The following is a 21,103-nucleotide window of genomic DNA, read 5'->3' on the forward strand; positions in this document are numbered from 1 at the left end:
TCACAATTGATGATGGCAATATATGGGGTTGACATTCAGGGGCTTCATCTGCATGTTGTTGAGATGTGTTCCAGGTGTTTACTGACTGGCCTATAGCAGAAGTGTTTTCTTTTATCATACATTTTAGGGACACGGCAGCCATATTTTTATTTTAGGATCACACACAGTTATTATTGCTGTTATTCAGACACATTTGGATGAGAATAGAGCATTGTATTATGCAATGTCCAGCCACCTTACCTCTGAGGAACAATTGAAGCAATACATTTATACCATTTGAAAACAATAGACACCCATCAGCAGCTGTGTTATGTGTAAACTGTGAAGTGGGTGCGACTCATATGCTTCCCTCTGATGTTTATTAACCCTTTAAGCGCTAAGGGTGTTCCCCCCCCTCTTGGTGGGACAGTTTCAATTTATGCCTTCATAACAGTTTTTTAAATGAAGGATTCCCAAGCTAAATACATGTATTTTTCCCCACACATGTTGTGATTTGTAAAGATTTAACCTGATCGGAGGAAAAATGCCAAAAGACTGTTGTGCAAAAAGTATGTTTTTCCCTTAAAAACAAAATGAACAACTGATGGACAGAATGCTGCACAATGTCAAACATTCACCCCAGTACTAAGATCTGGGCCAAAACCCATCGTCTTTTGCTCCTCATGCCATTCCAGTTCAGACCCAGCTATATGCAAATCAGTCTTGACCCTGTTCCCCATGGGAACAGTCCAGCCCGAACTGCCAGGCCAGGTCCACCCTGGACTGGAAATAAGCATCCTGGGACCGGTTTCAGGGCATCACTCCTCATTAGCCAGGCTAGCTTGACTCCAGTGGGATGGAAAGCACGGGACCCACGTCTGGGCATACCCGTCGTACTCTGGGTGGCAAATGCAAAAAGAGCAATTGATGGGCAGCATGCTGCACAATATCAAACATTTACCCCAGTACAGAGATATGGGCCTAAATCCATAATTTCTTTGCTCCATATGCCATTCCACCAAAGACCCAGCTATATGCAAATCAGTCTTGACCCTGTTCCCCATGGGAACAGTCCAGCCCGATCTGCCAGGCCAGGTCCACCCTGGACTGGAAATAAGCATCCTGGGACCGGTTTCAGGGCATCACCCCTCATCAGCCAGATTAGCTTGACTCCAGTGGCATGGAGAGCACAGGACCCACGTCTGGGCATACCCGTTCTACTCGGAGTGACAAATTCAAATAGAAAAATTGATGGACAGAATGCTGTACGATGTCAAACATTCACCCCAGTACAGAGATCTGGACCTAAATCCATCTTTTTTTTGCACCCTAAAATCCGCATCAATAAAAATGTTGCTGTGCTGAATGACGTTATCCCAGCTTTCTAATACTGTGTAAGAGGGAAAACATTTATCCACTCATGTTGGATTCAACTTGGGGTAATTTTTTCTTTTAGATTGGGCAAGATTTTTCCAAACTTATCATTGAACTCAGAAAATATGGAATAAAAAGTGGAGGAAAAGAAAAATTTGCGACAGGGTCTTGTGGCTTTTTGTGTCTAGGGCTTTTAAGTTCCCCAGACTGTTTTGGCCACAAAGATGTATAGTTTTTTAAGTTTGTCTAAAAGCAGGCAACACTCAGAGCCTGTAACGGAACCATAGATTGCAATAATTTTTCATTGTGTACCAACCATGCAATGCTTGATAATGAAAAATAAAATCAATTGAAATTGATCATCAAGGAAAACTATCAATTTTTAGGTTTGTTGTAATTTGTGGATGCTCCATTCATGGCAAACATTGAATTTTATACTTTATGGGACTTTAGTGTCAGCCTTCCTCAGCCATTTGCTTTTTTATGCTCAGAAACCTTCAGCCATTTACATGAGACATCCCCTTGCATCAGAGTTTATAAACATAAGCTCAAACATCTAAAGCTTGATTATATTTTTCGTTTAAAAAAAATTAATATTATTTTCAATAACAAAGCCTAACTAGATTCAGTTAGTCATACAGTCTCTGATGTTATTAGCGTATAAAACAGTATATCTTCATAGCATTTACATGCCCCTTTGCAGCATAGCCACGCGATATTTCCAGTTTAATGTTCTTGACCATGACCCTAACCTGAAACCACTATTTTCTTCTCTTTTATCCTCAATGAACAAAGACCTCCCTTACCAAGCTATCCCAATTTTAGTGCGCTGACATTGTATTTAAATATTTTAATACAGTGTATTCAAATCCAGTGCCGCATGTTGTTTTTCTAACCCCACTTGCCAGGCGTGAATGCACAGTTTTCCATCACGTTCTGATCATAAGTAACCTATATGCCACCATCGCTGCATGTTTTTCTGCACATCAGAATTTATTATCTTGTATCCACTTGTGTATCACATTGTCGTTTTTTGACAAACCCTTTTTTCTCTGACCAACAAACTTAGGCCTTAAGATCTACTTCACGCTCCCCAATATGATGAAATACATCTAAATAAGTGCCGCTAATGCAACCCCAAGTTTTTCTAAAGTGCACAAATAGTTTTATGAATCGGTCTCAACATTTATCGATTAGGCACTATTTCAGGTGATTGTGCACAGGATGTTGTGTTACCAGTGGCTGCAGCTGTTTCTGGGTTCTTTGTAACGTATATGAAGCTACAGCATTCAGAAAACATTAAATTCCACTGAGTACCCTTAGCTCAATACTCGCACTGCTCAGACATACCCAACTCACAAAACCATATACCAATGAAATTTAAAATAAAATATGTGCCTTTAATTCTTTCTTTTAAACATAATAAGACATGTTTTTGATATTTAAAATGTCTTGTACAAAAATAACATAATTAGAAATACAACACATGTACATCATATAGGGGAAATTAAGATTTTCCCCAGCTTTGATGGTTAGAAAGCCTTTTTTTTTAAATTAAAGACACGGAGGCTAATATTATTTCAATCTCCTTTAATTGCACCACGCACAGCAGCCCTTTAAAGAATACATTATTGTATTAAAATTCCAAACCCAACTAAAGGCCAGAATCCACATCCCTCTTGCTTTTTTTTAGTGAACTGCCAACATAACATAAAAACATCACTTATAAAATGTACTAGATTTATTTCTCACGAAAGTCCAAATAACTCCTATTGTACGAAAAGACTTTATGCGTTTCTCAAGGTTTCCTTCCATCTTCCTTTACTGTTGCGCACAAGCTACGAGATAAAAAAAAAAACAACAAACATCAAAACTGGGTTGGGTACAAGGGAAAGATAGCATTAGTCTCCTTGTCTTTAATATCCAGATTTTCTGACAATCAAAACTGGGGAAAATATACATTTTATGGCAACACCGGAGGCTAACATTATTGCAATTTTATGGTTTAAATCTCTCTATTGATTTGTCATCAACTGAAAAAAAGGACAACAAGCAATGATATATCGACAAGTAAGGCCCTACTGTCAGGGCCGTGTAGGCTGTAGGTTGTCCACAATCAACACCCCCTTCTCCATCCTTGGTGACTACAAAAGAAGGGAACAATTAAAGGAAGGAAAAGTAAGAGGGAAGATCTTAACGTAGCTTATGCCCTCAGTTGTCCCAATTCGTACTCTCTATGTGGAGGCTACGAGGGGCCCCGGGCCTCAGCCAGTCTCAAGAGCTGTAGATATTTTGGACAAGTTCCCTGAATTCCGATGTCAGCAAGGTTAGTAATGGCCTTCATATTTCAGAGAAGGAAGCACTTTGGTTGGACAAGGAGAGCGAGATTTGTTCCATCCCTAGTGTATGCCGTAACCGGTGCAGCCATCCTAAGTTTGTGGGTAGCAGCTCTGAGCCCCAGTGGGATAGGATATTCCTTAAGGCCGCACCCAGGGCCAGGCCAATCTGTCTGCCTTGCTTCAACCTAAGGGGGAAGTGAGAGTGTTGGGGAGTCCTAATACAATGCATGCTGGAAATCTGCAGTTCCGTGTCAAAGTGTATCTATATCTGCGAGTACCGGCTCCCAGTATTACTGTATTTTCTGGCAATCCCATAGAATGTGCAGCAACGTGGCGGTTTGCCCGCACTGGCGCCAGCACTCTGGTGATTTGGATGGGTTATAGCTGTGTAATCGGTGGAGTATGTAGTACCAATAGATAATGATTTTGGTGGCGGTTTAGATGCTAACCATATTGTGGGCCATGTGACCTGCCCGGTAGTTAATGTCATCCCACCTTTTAACGTTAGATCCCTACCTATCTGTCTCCCATCGAAGCTGGCTCTTAAGCTTAGGCGTCTCTGTAGTCAGAGCCTATTAGTCGGTACAGTTCTGAGACCATGCGTTTGTCAGACGTCTTGGCCAGGAGCCACCGGCAGACGGCAGTACGTTGCCGCTTGCCTCCCGTGCGAACAGAGCGGTGCATTACCCAATAGCGGATCTGCATGTAGTGATACTGGGAGCGCAAAGTTCATGCGTAAGGCCTCAAAGGGAAGGGGGCCATCTGCATCAAATAGGTCACAAAATAAACTCCAAACAAAGAAGCGAAGTGGCCCAATAAAACATTAACAATGTGTCCTTAGTGCAAGAGTCACTGTTCAGGGTGTAGATCTCCTTAGGGTATTAAGTAGAAAGGGGGTTAGTAGTAGCCCTATTCCCCGCTCCCCACCCAGCCCCCTACTGATGCAAAATAGGGAAAAAGCAATGAGAATGAGGTGATGTGTAGGTGTCTTGCATCATGTCGTTGTCCCAGCTGGATCTCCGGCAAGTGTAACAAAGACAGCTTGTCCCTCTCTAGCACTGATCTCTGGATCCGATCGAAGCCCAGCCAGGGAAGACAGACTGCCACTGTGGACCGAGGGCTCCGCGCTCCCAGGGCTATGCCGCCCCCGCCCCCCCGGGATCGCACAGGCAGTAGGTCCTTCATATCAAGGAGACGGCTCGCCTCGTCGAAGGATTGGATCTGGTGCAGTTTTCCCACCAGGCGAAAGACAATCCTAAAGGGATGCCCCATAAGTAGAGCACCCCCTTCTCCCGGAGGCACAACGTGAAGGGTCGGAAGGCCCTGATCTTTTGTATATGGACTCCGCCAGATCTTGGTACAGAACCGGAGACTGACCTTGGAACTAGATGGGGTGCGCCTCTCTGGCATGTTGCAGAATTTGCTCCTTCAGTGAGAAATCGTGGATGCAGGTCTAAATTCTCCTGCCAGTTCAGTTTTTATAGACAGAAGGTATTCTCGTAGAGAGGCAAACAGCGTCTCTAGGTAGGGGCGGGTGATGGCCACCTCGGTGTGCGTAGAGTCTGTGAGCTCTTCCATGCGCCCCTTACCACTGCATCGCCCACCTTGGCCCTCAACAGCTTTTTAACGAGCATGTCCCTGACGTTCCTGCCCCTCTTGCCTTTTCCCGAGGCCATGGTGGTAGGTAGAGAAAGGCTTCACCCTGCAGTCGGAGACCACCCCTTGGGTTGGATCAACAGTGAGAGGTCACAGAGCCAGAGGGCGGGGCCCAGCAGCAGTGGACCTCCTTATGGAAGGGCGGACCAGCATGGGAGGGCAACTCAGCTTGCTGTAATGCGGTACCAAATAACTGGCACCGTGGTGACAATCAGGAGAAGGGGTATGCACCGCCGCAGGTAGACCGTGTCTGGTCTCCGCAATATTTCCTCCAGGGTCTGGTGGGCTGTTATGGTTGTCCAGGCACCCCCAGTATCTTCTGGGAGCGCCATGTCGTGGCTGGGGAGGCAAATCAATTGCTAGAGGTGATTTTGGCAATGGGGCCTAGCGGCAGGGAGTGGGGAGAGCCGAAAGTGCATCTCTCCCATCCGCCATCTTGGCCACGCCCCATTATTTCAAGTTTAAAGCTTCTCTGCTAAACAAGAAGCTGCATTCACAACCGGTTTAAAATAAAATTTCAGAATAATTGCATCATTAGACCAATCCGCACACCTCAAAATGTCTTGCAAAGCACCCCCCCAGAATAAAAGCTTTTGAAGCAGAAGCACTCCTCAGACTGTACACCAAACAAACTTGCACCCACCCCTACACTCCTCATTATCTCTTTCACCCAACGAGCAAGAGTAGGAGGTGATACTGCCTTATATGGGTGCATAAAAGATATTAACAACTGGTGGTCAGAAAGGGAACGAAGTCCAGAAATCCTCTTTTCATTCTCTTGCATACAATGCACCACACACAAATCTTCATCAAAATATGGATATAATGTAGTTTCTGAATTTGACTTTGTTCTTTTGCTAAAATAAAAACAAACCCCCCTCTGGATTAAAAATTCTTCCCCAAACATCTAATGCTCTAACAGCTGAAACTCTACTAAATGAGAGAAAACATAACAACAAAATAGTCAACTTTTCAGTCAATCTTCAATTCTAGACCAGAATTGTCCCCAAACCTTCCAGATAGTTAAGCATTCTTGACACATCTCAAACAGAATTATACCTAGACACTGGAGGTTTAGATTCAGTAGTTTGGGTTAAAACGCTGTTGTGTGTGAAAATGGAAAAGCTAAAATGTGTGTAAAAATCAATGTCTAACGGTTGAACCATTCACAGGTAATAAAGAAATGTCCATGTTAAATATTGCTTTTGTTAACCATAACTTTGAATTGAAAAGGAAAGCAAAAGTCCCTAACTTTCATGTCATGTGACTCTGGCTCCAGCATGGGCAAGTGTGGCGGTCAGTTACACTATTTAACTTGCCTGAGCATACGTGCCATGTCTGTGAAAAATGTATGGCCTGACCCAAAATCCATAAAATACAATGTAATTCGCTTTTTAATTCCATTCCTTGGTTAGTTAGGAACTCTGAGACCCATGGCTCAGTTTACCAGCTTTCCTAGGGGTAAATGTGTGACTTTCATAGACAATGAAAAAAGTCTGCATGATCTTGTAGGCTCCATTATCTGCATACCAGGTGGTGACTTATTGTAGTGTTTTTTAGGCAATAAACTACTATGAAGCAGCCGAGAAGATCAGTGGACAGGATTTCCTTTCCTACGATCTCGCTGAACTCCTCATTAAGCTCAAGCAGTATCTTAAGGCAGAAAAAGTTCTGAAATCAGCTTTGGAACATGATCCGGGTGAGATTTTTCATGTTTATTTCTGTCTTGTTTAGTATAATCATGAATGAAACTGATCATAAAAAGGACAAAAAACTTTAAGGGCTATTTACAGCCCCTATCTGCTTATTGGGTAGCTGGCTAGATGAATGGCCAATCCTCATTTACAATTAGCACTACTTTGCCAAAGGTAGGCCACCATACACCAGAGAGACCCGGCATGTGGAGAGGAAGAAGAAACCAGTTAGGAGATGCCAAGAGGGTCCTGAAACGAGTTATATTCGTGGCTGTTGAGGTGGATACCGCCAGACTCAGTAATACCAGTATACTTTCATGTTCTTTCTCTCACTCACTTTCATTCTCTCAACTCCCTCTATTTATTTATCTCCCCCGTTGTCTTGTCTGTGTTGTTCCTTCTAACTCTTCCCCCCCCCCTCACATTACAAGTGATCTGGAGAAGTATCTTCGAGGGATACCACTGTCAGCTGTTTTTTCATTCTCAATGTCCCCAGGCCTGGCATTACTGGGTCCACAAACTCTGGACTGTAGAGTGGAGATGCACAGGCTGCAGGCAACCCCCTCACACACACACACACACATCAGCCGAAGGCAGCTTGAAGACCGCTGTAAACGCTGTCCCCTCACCTCCCACTCCAATCACCTGCTCTACTCTTCCCCCCCCCCACTTCACCCTTCCTACAATGGCCCTAAAATAGCTCATACCGGTTTACCACCTGCTACCATCAGGTCTTTTTTTATGTGCAGATTTGGGCCTGTTGGAATGAGGGAAAATATGAAGATCCGTACCCAAAATTCCCACGTCTGCGTGTTATTCCCCATTCTAGGGGCAACTGTAATCTGCAGATTTGAGCACGGGGATACTGAGCATATGGTATTCCTGCACCTCAATACAAGTACCTCTTAATACTTGTCCTTTGTCTGTTTCTTCTGACGGCAGTCATAAAACCTTGCATGAGGACCTGTGTGAGAGAGAATTACTGGTGTGGCTGTGTTCTACTTGGAGAAGGAAGCTCTTTCAATCTTGTTCTTGCACCAGAGACGGCTCCATCAGTCTCTTAGTTATACAATTTATAAATTCCTAGATTTCACGTTTTTTAATAGTTGATTCAAGCAAACGTGCCTACATCAGCACTAAGTGTTTGGGCTGTGGCTCCTTTAGTTGCTTCATTGGGCATAGGTGCACCCATATTCTCCAAGGTTTTGTTTTGGTGAAGCAAAATGCTGTCTGCAATTGATTAAGTCAGGAATTGATGCTAAGGCAACCTGCTTTAGAAACTTTTATATGGAAATTGTTCAGTCTTTATAGTTGTTGTCTTATTTACCATCCTGTCTATAACTATACCTTTCCAAACTTAACTGTTGCTCTTGAAATTGTATCTTAATTAAATGTTCTGCTCTATAATAGAGAACAAAATATCAAAGAAACTACATTGATATTGTCCTTACAGTGAATTCCCCAAAAAGTCTCTCCTAACTGCTGATTGATTGTAGTTGATCAAATGTAAATATATGTTGTTTTGTATTAGATTAGAACTAGAAGTGTATTTATATTTATTTATTTATTTATCGAGGTTGGTATAGCTTGAACTTGACCCGAAGGTATTTGAGTGCTTTACAAAGTTGGCAACAGCAGCAATTTCACTAGTTTCATATGGCGTAAATATAAATACATAGTGACAGTATCTAAAAAGTATGCGAAAGACAGTAGTATATGTTGATATATAGATATATATAAAGCGCTTTATGCTGCAGCATTTGCACGAATTGCATGTGGAGTAAAAAATACATAGTAACAATATATAAAATAAATTTACGATGGACAGTAGTAGAGACGGACAATAACATCTTGAGGTAGCTCTGGCAGGGTGTTAAGAAGGTGGGGAGAGTAAACATAACATGTGTATTTGTAAAGTGCACGATTACCCGCAGGTGTCCTAGCGCTGAATAACAGATGTTTATTGTTGCCCAACTCAATGGTACTCATTTTATCGACCTCAGATGGATGAAAGACTGAGTGGACCCACCGGGATTTGAACCTGTGATCATGAGGTCGAACACAGGCCCCTGCAGTGGCTGCTTTAGTCCACTGAGCCACCAGACCCGACATAGTTTTCTCCCCAAGGCAGTGATGCTCTTTTAAAAAAATAAAATTGTAAATTCTTTTTTAGAGTGTGGGGTGGGAGTAAAACAGACCAGTCAGATGGTTTAAGGGAGAGGGCTTATGTATTTATTGAAGTGAATAATTTTCTTCCTGAAGAACAAGTTACTTACCTTCGGTAACAATATATCTGTAAGAGACATAGATTAGTTATAGATTCCTTACCTTAGAGTTATCCCCAGGCGTCAGACTCTATCCGGCAAATTTTTCATCCGCAGTACCTCAGCGCATCGAAAGGTGGCATCGGTCGGCTCCGCGTTCGTCGTTGCCATCGTGGTTGCCGGGATGACGTCGTGGTAGCCACTTAGACGCTGCCCTTGCGATCTCATCCGTTCTTTTACATGACATTCCGCACCAGAAGCGCAGAGCCATGTAAGACACTGACCACTGGTGCACAAAGCTAGGGCCCAGAAAAGGATTCCCTGACCCTAGAAGTCAGTTTGCAGAGCGGGGAGGATGGGTGGGGCGGTAAGGAATCTATAACTAATCTGTTCCTTACAGATCTATCATTACTGAAGGTAAGTAACTTGTTCATCTGAAAGAGACAATTAGTTATAGATTCCTTACGTTAGAATAGATACCCCAGCAATACCAAACCCGGAGGTAGGTTTGCGAAGCAAGTTCACACCAGAAAGTCCTGGAGAACAGAACGGCCAAAGAAGATGTCTCTCCGGACAGGACGGTCCAGGCAGTAGTGTTTTGTGAACATGTGCAGAGATGCCCCCGTAGCTGCCTGACAGATGTCATTGAGGGGGACTCCCCGTCCCAAAGCAGTGGTTGCTGCCGTCGCCCTGGTGGAATGGGTGCGCAGTCCCACTGAAGGTTCCTTCTTTGCCAAAGAATACCAAGCTTTGATGCACAAAAAGACTTACCTAAAGATGGTCCTTTTGTGCACGGCCCAACCTTTTTGGGCGCCCATGTAGCCAACAAAGAGCTGGTCATCCACCCGGAATTGCTTGTTGTGATCCAAATAAAATGAAAGCGCATGTTTTGGTTCCAGATGGTGGAGTCTCTCTTCCTCCTCAGAAGGAGGCGGAAAGAAGGTGGGCTAAGTGATGGTTTGACCAATGTGGAAAGAAGTAACCACCTGGGGAAGAAAGGAAGGTCTGGTTCTCAGAACAACCTTGTCCGGATGAAAAGCCAGAGAAGAAGAGACGTTGAAGAAAGAGCTTGTAGCTCACTCACCCTGCAAGCAGAGGTGATGGCAACCAGAAAAGCAGTCTTTAGAGTAAGAAGTCTGAGAGGACAGTTATGAAGCGGCTCAAAGGGAGCGCACATAAGGTAAGTAAGTACCAGGTTCAAGTCCCACTGAGGCATTATGAAGGGAACAGGAGGAAAAAGATGAGTAATGCCCTTAAGAAAGCGACTTACAACAGGGGACTTGAAAAGAGAAGGCTGATCAGGAAGCCTAAGAAGGCTGAAATGGCTGAGAGGTAGCCCTTCAGAGTGCCCATAGGAGAGCCCTGCTGTGCCAAAGACAGGAGGAACAACAGAACCTCAGAAAGAGGGGCAGAAAGGGGATCCACAGCCTTTGCTGTGCACCATGCCACACATTTGTTCCATCTGGAGGCGTATACCATCTTAATGGAGAGATGCCTGGCTGCCAAAATAACATCACAGACTTCGGGAGGAAGGTCAAAAGATGTCAACTGTTGGCACTCAATCTCCATGCAAGGAGGTGGAGACTGGACAGGTTCGGGTGGAGGACCGTCCCCTGCTGCTGCAACAGAAGATCCTCCCGAAGAGGCAGTTGGATCGGAGGATCGATGGCCATGTGTAACAGCTCGGGATACCAGACTCTTCGTGCCCAATCCGGAGCCACAAGGATGACATAGGGCCGGTCGTGCTTGATCTTCTTAAGCACTCTGGGCAGAAGTGATACAGACGAAAGGCAGATTGAAGACCGCTACTCTACTCGTGACGAAAGCGTTGGCTCGCGAGTGCCGCCTTGGAAATTCCAACGTGCAGAATTGATGACATTGCGCGTTCTCTTCGGTGGCGAATAGATCTAATCAAGGCTCTCCTCAATGCTGAAAGAGTCCTTGCGCCACATCTGAGTGAAGACGCCAATTTGTGATCCATCATGCACCTGCGGCTGAGTTTGTCCACCCTGGTGTTCAGTGAACCTACCAGGTGTTGAACCACCAGGGATATGCCCTGATGTTCCAGCCATGTCCAGAGATGGAGGGCCTCTTGACATAGGGTCCATGACCCCACCCCCACCCTGTTTGTTGCAGTACCACATGGCGGTGGTGTTGTCCATGAACACCTGCACTACTCTTCCCCGGACAAAGGGAAGGAATGCCTTGAGTGAAAGACGAATCGCCCGAGCTCCAGCAGGTTGATGTAGAGCTCAGACTCCGCAGGAGAACAGAGGCCTCTGATCTCCGCCTCTGCCATGTGGCCACCCCACTCTAGAAGTGAGGCATCTGTCACCACCGTGTACTCCGGTTGGGGAAGAAAGAGGGATCTGCAGTTCACATAATCCCGGTACGCTAGCCAGCACTGCAATTGGCTCGCAGTGTTCTCCGAGATCTGGATGCAATGAGACAGATTCCCCTGATGCTGTGCCCACTGGAAATTCAGGTCCCACTGCAGAGCCTGCATATGCCATCTGGCATGATCCACCAGCAGGATACAGGAGGCCATCGGACCCAGCAGCTGCAGGGTCTCCCTGACCGAATCCCAGGGTAGAGTCTGAATGATTGGAATCGTAGCCCGAATATCCCGGACTCGCTGCTCAGGAGGATAGACCTGAAACTGTGTTGTGTCCAGAACCGCTTCGATGAAGAGGGAACTTCTGAGAGGGAGTCAGTTGTGACTTCGGCACATTGATAGAAAACCCCAGCAAATGCAGGAGGTCGGCCATAGTCTAGAGGTGGGAGACGACAGCCTGGGGCGAGCCTCCCTTCAACAGCCAGTCGACATAGGGAGAAGACTGGAACCCCTGATCTGCGCAGATGAGCTGTGACCACCGCCATCACTTTCGTGAACACCCCAGGGGCGCTGGTAAGGCCAAATGGGAGCACGGTAAACTGAACATGCTCGTGGCCTACTGTGAACCGCAGGTAACACCAGTGGGCCGGCAGCGCGGAGATGTGAAAATAAGCATCCTGCAAGTCCAATGCTACCATCCAGTCTCTAGGGTCGAGAGCAGAAAGGACCTGAGCTAGCATCACCATCAAGCGTCTGATGTTCCTGAGATCCAAGATAGGATGCAGGCCTTTGTACTTCTTGTGCACCAGAAAGTAGTGAAAAAATCAACCACAACCTACTTCTGGGGCAGGAACACGCTCAATGGCTCCCTTGGCCAAGAGAGCCGTAACTTCCTGTTGGAGAAGGGCCAGATGATCCTCCGACATTCGATATTACTGAGGTGGCATGGCTGGGGGGGGGTAGCTTCGAAGGGGAGGGAGTAGCCCCTTCGGACTATTTGCAAAACTCACCTGTCTGACGTGATGGTGCGCCAGTTGGGGAGGTGATGGCGAATCCTGCCGCCCACTCGCCATTGGTGGCCCTGAAACCGCATGGTCGCATGTCGGAGGATCAGCTGGCCCTTATCCAACAGGAAGTTTCGACACTCTTGGCCAAGGGAGCCATTGAGCGTGTTCCTGTCCCAGAAGTTGGACGTTGTTGCTGTTCCCACTACTTTCTGGTGCCCAAGAAGGACAAAGGCCTGTGTCCTACCTTGGATCTCAGGAACCTCAACTGCTTTCGCCGGAAGGAGAAGTTCAAAAAGTTGAAGATCAGTCAGGTCCTGTCTGCCCTCGACCCTGGAGACTGGATGGTAGCGTTGGACTTGCAGGACCCCTATTTTCACATCCTCGTCCTGCCGGCGTTACCTGCGGTTCACGGTAGGCCGCGAGCCTTTTCAGTTTACCGTGCTCCTCTTTGGCCTTACCATCGCCCCTTGCGTGTTCATGAAACTGATGGCAGTGGTCGCAACTCATCTGCGCGGATCAGGGGTTCCAGTTTTCCCCTATGTCAACGACTGGCTGTTGAAGACGGGCTGGCTCCAGACTGTAGTCTCCCACCTTCAGACTACGGCCGACCTCCTGCAGTCACTGCTGTTCTCCATCAGCGTGCCGAAGTCACACCTGACTCCCTCTCAGAAGCTCCTCTCCTTCGCAGTGGTTCTGGACACAGCGCAGTTTCGAGTCTATACCCCCCCGAACAGTGAGTCCGGGATATTCGGGCTATGATTCCGATCTTTCAGCCTCTATCCCGGGTTTCGGTCAGGCTGACCCTCAGGCTTCTAGGCCTGATGGCCTCCTGCATCCTGCTGGTGGACCATGCCAGATGGTATATGCGGGCTCTGCAATGGGACCTGAAGTTCCAGTGGGCACAACATCAGGGAAACCTGTCCGATTGCGTCCAGATCTTGTATGGCACTGCACACCAATTGCAGTGATGGCTCACAAATCAGGATTGGGTCGACGGCAGATCCCTCTCCCTTCCCCAACCAGAGTTTACCGTGGTGACCGATGCATCACTTCTGTGATAGGGTGGCTACATGGGGGAGGCGGAGATCAGGTGCCTCTGGTCTCCGGCAAAGTCTGGGCTCCACATCATCCTTCTGGATCTTTGGGCGATTCGTCTTGCACTCAAAGCATTTCTTCCCTCTGTCCGGGGAAGAGTAGTGCAGGTGTTGACAGACAACACACCCGCCATGTGGTACTGCAACAAGCAAGGCGGGTGGGGTCGTAGACCCTATGTCAGGAGGCCCTCCGCCTCTGGACATCAGGGCAATTTGTTGGTGGGTCAACACCTGGCAGATTCCCTGTACGCCAGGGCGGACAAACTCAGCCGCAGGTGCATGATGGATCACGAATGGCGTCTTCACTCGGAGGTGGTGCAAGGTCTCTTTCGACAGTGAGGAGAGCCTTGGTTAGATCTATTCGCCACCGAAGAAAACGTGCAATGTCAACAATTCTGCGCGTTGGAATTTCCAAGGTGGCACTAATTAGGCAACGCTTTTCGTCGCAAGTGGATTTGCAGTCTTCTATTCATCTTTCCGCCTATACCACTTCTGCCCAGAGTGTTGAAGAAGATCAAGCGCAACCGGGCACATGTCATTCTTGTGGCTCCGGATTGGGCACAAAGAGTGTGGTATCCCGAGCTGATACACATGGCCATCGATCCTCCAATCAGGCTGCCTCTTCGGGAGGATCTTCTGTCGCAGCAGCAGGAGACGGTCCTCCACCCGAACCTGTCCAGCCTCCACCTTCTGGCATGGAGATTGAGCGGCGGCAGTTGACGTAGTTTGACCTGCCTTCCGAAGTCTGTAGTGTTATCTCGGCAGCCAGGCGTCCCTCCACTAACACGGAATATGCCTGCAGATGGAAGAAATTTGTGGCATGGTGCACAGCAAAGACTGTGGAGCCCCTTTCTGCCCCTTTCTCTGAGGTTCTCTTGTTGCTCCTTTCTTTGGCCGAGCAGGCTCTGCTCTGGGCACTCTAAAGGGCTACCTCTCAGCCATTTCTGCCTTCCTTAGGCTTCCTGATCAGCTTTCTCTTTTCAATTCCCCTGTTGTAAATCGCTTCCTTAAGGACATTACTCATCCTTTTCCTCCTGTTCCTTTGTAATACCCCTGTGGGACTTGAACTTGGTTCTTACATATCTAATGTGTGCTCCCTTTGAGCCACTGCATAACTGTCCTCTCAGGCTTCTGACCTTGAAAACTGCTTTTCTGGTGGCCATCACCTATGCGCACAGGGTGAGTGAGCTCCAAGCACTTTCTTCTAAGCCTCCTTTTCTGACTGTTTATCCGGACAAGTTTGTCCTTCGAACTTGTCCGTCCTTCCTTCCCAAAGTGGTTACTCCTTTCCATATTGGACAGACCTTCACTTTGCCTACCTTCTTTCCACCTCCGCATCCTTCCAAAGAAGAGGCTGTACTGTCTGGATCCAATCATGCGCTTTCCTTTTACTTGTATCGCACAGAACAATTCCGGGTGGATGACCAGCTCTTTGGCTACGTGTGCGCCAGAAAAGGTCAGGCCGCGCACAAACGGACCATTTCCAGATGGGTTGTTATGTGCATCAAAGCTTGCTATTCCTTGGCAAAGAAGCCTTGAGTGGGGTTGCACGCCCATGCCACCAGGGCGACGGCTGCTACCACTGCTTTGTGACGTGGAGTCCGCCTTAATGACATCTGTCAGGCAGCTACGTGGGCATCTCTGCACACATTCACAAGACACTACTGCCTGGACAGCCAAGTCCGGAGAGACCGCTTCTTTGGCCGTTCTGTTCTCGAGGACTTCCGGATGTGAACTTTATTTGCAGACCCACCCCCGGGGTTGGTATTGCTGCGGTATCTATTCTAAGGTAAGGAATCTATAACTAACTGTTTCTTTCAGATGAACAAGTTACTTACCTTCGGTAACGATATATCTGTAAGAAACATAGGTTATAGATTCCTTAGCACCCATCCTCCACGTTCTGCAAACTGACTTCTAGGGTTAAGACTTCCTTTCAGGGCCCTAGCTTTGTGCACCAGTGGTCAGTGTCTTCCATGGCTCTGCACTTCTGGCGTGGGAAGTCGTGTACAGAACTGACGTCAGCGCGCGAGGGCGGCATCTATGTAGCTACCGTGACGTCAGCCCGGTGACCACAACTCCGACGACGAACACGGAGCGTACCGACCCTACCTTTCGATGCACAGGGGTACTGCTGACAAAAAACTTTACGGATCCAGTCTGACGCCTGGGGGTAATTCTAAGGTAAGGAATCTATAACTAACCTATGTTTCTTACAGACATATAATTACCGAAGGTAAGTAACTTGTTAATCAGGAGGTTGGTCCTGACTGCCACCTTAGGTAGCTCGAGGTTGAGAGCCTCGGCCGTCCTACGCAACACCACAGCGTAAGACGCTCCCTCCTCCATAGCCACGGTAGGAGGAGACAACATGCCAAGGTCTAGTAAGGTATCCAGACCACTGGCTTCCCCCAGCTCCTCTCTCCAGTCCGGTTCACATTGCAAATGGTTAGTCAAAGGGTCTCCAGACCCCTCCCAGTCCTCCTCCCCCTCCTCTGTTTGCCAATCTGGCCTAAAAGGAATACCAGGATGGAACAGGGGTACAAAAGTAGCCGTCGGTGCTGGATTCAGCGTCGGTCGACGCCAGTCTGGCTCCGTGTCCACCTGAGGGTGGAGGCCAGGGATGACGCCGGCTGGGGACACAACCGGCATCTGCTGCGGTGCCGGAGTCAGTGCCGCCGGAGGTGTTACAAGTTCGACCGGTGTCGATCTGGATCCAGGCCTGGATCCAAGGGGACCCTGCGGTACCGGGGCCAAAGCCACCGGTGTTGAAGGCCCAGGGCCCCCAGCCCAGTCCGCGGCGCCCGAAGGTGCACCGGCAGAGTCGGGCTGCCCAAAGATGGCATGCATCACTTCGTAGTAACTCTGAAGTTGGGCAGGGGTCGCTCCGGGTTCTGGGAAGGGAGGGAAACTCGAAGTTGACCCAGCGGGCTCCTCACATGGAGCCGCTGGAGGGGCACCACCCGCATCCCTCGTCGCGTCAGCCGACGGACGGGGAGAAGTCGAAGAGCAACAATGCTTCTTCGACTTCTTCTTTTGATTCGACTTACCTGAGGAGTACAAAGACTTGGAAGAGGACTGGTGGTGGTGGCTCCGCAACTGGTCCCTCGACCAGAGTAAATGCGCAGTTTTTTCCCCAAGGCAGTGACTCTCCTTTTTTTTTTTTTTTCTTTTTTTGACTATGGGGTGGGAGTAAAACAGACCAGTCGGATGGTTTAAGAGAGAGGGTTTATGAATTTATTGAAGTGAATAAGTTTCTTCTTGAAGAACAAGTTACTTACCTTCGGTAACAATATATCTGTAAGAGACCTAGATTAGTTATAGATTCCTTACCTTAGAATTACCCCAGGCGTTCGACTCGATCCAGAGAATTTTTTGTCTGCAGTGCCTCAGCGCGTCGAAAGGTGGTGTTGGTCGGCTCCGCATTGGTGGTTGGCATATTGGTCGCCGGGATGACCTCGTGGTAGCCACTTAGACGCCGCCCTCGCGTGCTGACGTCTGTTCTTTTACACGACATTCCAAGCCAGAAGCACAGAGCCATGCAAGACACTGACCAGGATTCCATGACCCTAGAAGCAGAGCGGGGAGGAAGGTTGGGGCGGTAAGGAATATATAACTAATCTGTCTCTTACAGATATATCATTACTGAAGGTAATTAACTTGTTCATCTGAAAGAGACAATTAGTTATAGATTCCTTACCTTAGAATAGATACCTCCGCAATACCAACCCCAGAGGTAGGTCTGCAAACCAAGTTCACACTAGAAAGTCCTGGAGAACAGAAGCCGTTTCTCCGGACCGGACTGTTCAGGCAGTAGTGTTTTGTCAACGTGTGCAGAGATGCCCACGTAGCTGCCTAACAGAGGTCATTAAGGGGGACTCCCCATCCCAAAACAGTGGTCGCTGCCGTCACCCTGGTGGAATGTCCATGCAGTTCAAATGGAGGCTCCTTCTATGCCAAAGAGTAGTAAGCTTTGATGCACAAAACAACCTACCTAGAGATGGTCCTTTTGTACACTGCCTGACCTTTTTTGGCACCCACGTAGCCAACAGAGCTGGTCATCCACCCGGATTTGCTTGGTGTGATCCAAATAAAATGAATGCGTACGTTTTGGATCCAGACGGTGGAGCCTCTCTTCCACCTCAGAAGGATGCGGAGGCGTAAAGAAGGTGGGCAAAGTGATGGTTTGACCAATGTGGAAAGAAGTAACCACCTTGGAACGAAGTAACCACCTTGGGAGGAAAGGAAGGTCTGGTTCTCAGGATGACTTTGTCTGGATGAAAAGCCAGAAAAGGAGGCTTTGAACAAAGAGCTTGTAGCTCACTCACCCTGCGAGCAGAGGTGATGGCAACCAGAAAAGCAGTCTTTAGAGTAAGAAGTCTGAGAGAACAGTTATGAAGCAGCTCAAAGGGAGCGCACATAAGGTAAGTAAGAACCAAGTTCAAGTCCCACTGAGGCACTAGGAGGGGAACAGGAGGAAAAAGATAAGTAATGCCCTTAAGAAAGCGACTTACAACAGGGGACTTGAAAAAGAGAAGGCTGATCAGTAAGCCTAAGAAAGACTGAAATGGCTGAGAGGTAGCCCATAAGACTGCCCAGAGGAGAGCCCTGCTGGGACAAAGGCAGGAGGAACAAGAGAACCTCAGAAAGAGGGGCACAGCCTTTGCTGTGCACCATGCCACAAATTTGTTCCATCTGCAGGCGTATACCGTCTTAGTGGTGGGATGCCTGGCTGCCAAAATAGTATCACAGACTTCAGGAGGAAGGTCAAAAGCGGTCAACTGTTGCCGCTCAATCTCTATGCAAGGAGGTGGAGACTGGACAGGTTTCGTTGAAGGACCGTTCCCTGCTGCTGCGACAGAAGATCCTCCCGAAGAGGCAGTCGGATCAGAGGATCGATGGCCATGTGTAACAGCTCGGGATACCAGACTCTTCGTGGCCAATCCAGAGCCACAAGGATGACTTGGGCCCGGTCGTGCTTGATCTTCTTCAGCACTCTGGGCAGAAGTGGTATAGAGGGAAAGGCGGAGAGAAGGCGGCTACTCCAATCCCGACAAAAAGCGTCCGCTAGCGAGTGCCGCCTTGGAAATTCCAACGTGCAGAATTGCTGACATTGCGCATTCTCGTTGGTGGTGAATAGATCTAACCAAGGCTCTTCCCACTGCCGAAATAGTCCTTGCGCCACCTCCGAGTGAAGACTCCATTCGTGATCCATCGTGCACCTGCGGCTGAGTTCATCCGCCCTGGCGTTCAGGGAACCTGCCAGGTGTTGAGCCACCAGGGATATGCCCTGATGTTCTAGCCATGTCCAGAGACGGAGGGCCTCTTGACATAGGGTCCACGACCCCACCCCGCCCTGTTTGTTGCAGTACCACATGGCGGTGGTGTTGTCCGTGAACACCTTCACTACTCTTCCCCGGACAGAGGGAAGGAATGCCTTGAGTGAAAGACTAATCACCCGGAGCTCCAGCAGGTTGATGTGGAGCTCAGACTCTGCTGGAGACAAGAGGCCTCTGATCTCCGCCTCTCTCATGTGGCCGCCCCACCCTAGAAGTGATGCATCTGTCACCACCTTGTACTCCGGTTGGGGAAGGGAGAGGGATCTGCCGTTGACCCAATCCCGGTTCACTAGCCACCATGCAATTGGCGTGCAGTGCCCTCCGAGATCTGGATGCAATCGGACAGATTCCCCTGATGCTGTGCCCACTGGAACTTCAGGTCCCACTGCACAGCCTGCATATGCCATCTGGCATGATCCACCAGCAGGATGCAGGAGGCCATCAGACCCAGCAGCTGCAGGGTCACCCTGACCGAAACCCGGAATAGAGGCTGAAAGATTGGTATCATAGCCTAAACATCCTGGACTCGCTGCTCAGGAGGATAAACCTGATACTGCATTGTGTCCAGAACTGCTCCGATGACGAGGAGCTTCTGAGAGGGAGTCAGTTGTGACTTCGGCACATTGATAGAAAACCCCAGCAAATGCAGGAGGTCGGCCGTAGTCTAGAGGTGGGAGCCCCCCTTCAACAGCCAGTCTTTGAGATAGGGGGAAGACTGGAACCCCTATTCTGTGCGGATGAGCTATGACCACTGCCATCACTTTCGTGAACACCCGAGGGGCACTGGTAAAGCCAGAGGGGAGCATGGTAAACTGAAAGTGCTCGTGGCTTACCATGAACCACAGGTAGCACCGGTGGGCCGGCAGGAGGGGGATGTGAAAATAAGCATCCTGCAAGTCCAACGCTACCATCCAGTCTCTAGGATTGAGGGTAGAAAGGACCTGAGCTAGCGTCACCATTTTGAACTTCTCCTTCCAGAGGAAGCGTTTGACGTTCCTGAAATCCAAGATAGGATGCTGGCCTTTGTACTTCTCGGGCACCAGAAAGTAGTGGGAATAGCAACCACGACCTACTTCTGGGGCAGGAACACGCTCGATGGCTCCCTTGGCCAAGACAGCCGTAACTTCCTGTTGGAGAAGGGTCAGATGATCCTCCGACATTCGATGGTACTGAGGTGGCATGGCTGGTGGGGGGGGGGAGCCTCGAAGGGGAGGGAGTAGCCCCTTCGGACTATTCGCAAAACCCATCTGTCTGACGTTATGGTGCGCCAGTGGGGTAGGTGATGGCGAATCCTGCCGCCCACTGGTGGCCCTGAAAGGTCGGACTAGGAGGGTTTGGAGGCTGCCGCAGAGGGGACTGTGGGGGACTGGCCTGCTTGCTGGCCCCCAGACCTATGACGGCGGGTTCCACGTCCCTGGCTGCACTGAGGCTGAACAGATTGTGCCGGCCTGTGGCTCTGGGTGGAACGTAGCAGGCACCCCTTCCGTAGCCACGAAAGTGGCGAAAAACAGACTGCGCAGGTTGGGTGGTGGAGAGGCCCAGGGACTTGGCGGCAGTCCTTGAAGCATTCCAGTGCTTTGTCGCCGAACAGGCGACAGCCATCAAAGGACATTTTCATAAGGGTAGCTTGGACATCCCTGGAAAAGCCAGTCGACCATAGCCAGGTGTAGCGTTGAAGAGCTACCGACGTTGAAATCGTCCTGCCTAGCGAGTCTACGGTGACCAGCCCACATCGGATGGTAAACTTGGCTGCGTCTTTTCCCTCGGCGACTGCACGGAAGAGCACGGCCCGGGCCTCCTCCGGGGACTGGGGCAGCACATGCGCCACCGTATCCCACACAGAGTGGGTGTAACGGCCCAACAGACATGTGGTGTTCACTGATCGCAGTCCCAAGTTAGAGGAAGAAAACATCATCTTCCCAAGGTGGTCCAGCTCTTTGGATTTCCCATCATGTGGTGCGTTCGGGAATGCACCTTTTGGATGTTGAGACTTGGACCACCAAGCTCTCAGGGGTGGGGTGC

General features: G+C 48.6%; 1 protein-coding gene across 1 annotated transcript in view; it reads left to right on the top strand.

Moving 5' to 3' along the window:
- Positions 1-21,103, top strand: part of LOC146789712 (tetratricopeptide repeat protein 21B-like) — a 459,544-nt gene that overhangs the window by 203,360 nt on the left and 235,081 nt on the right. The window contains exons 13-14 of the mRNA XM_085631181.1: positions 6,909-7,047; positions 7,539-7,597. Of these exons, the coding sequence (XP_085487307.1) occupies positions 6,909-7,047; positions 7,539-7,597 (198 nt within the window). The remainder of the gene's footprint in view (positions 1-6,908; positions 7,048-7,538; positions 7,598-21,103) is intronic.

This window comes from Triturus cristatus, chromosome 10 (genome assembly GCF_964204655.1).
Source record: "Triturus cristatus chromosome 10, aTriCri1.1, whole genome shotgun sequence".
Classification (NCBI taxonomy): domain Eukaryota; kingdom Metazoa; phylum Chordata; class Amphibia; order Caudata; family Salamandridae; genus Triturus; species Triturus cristatus.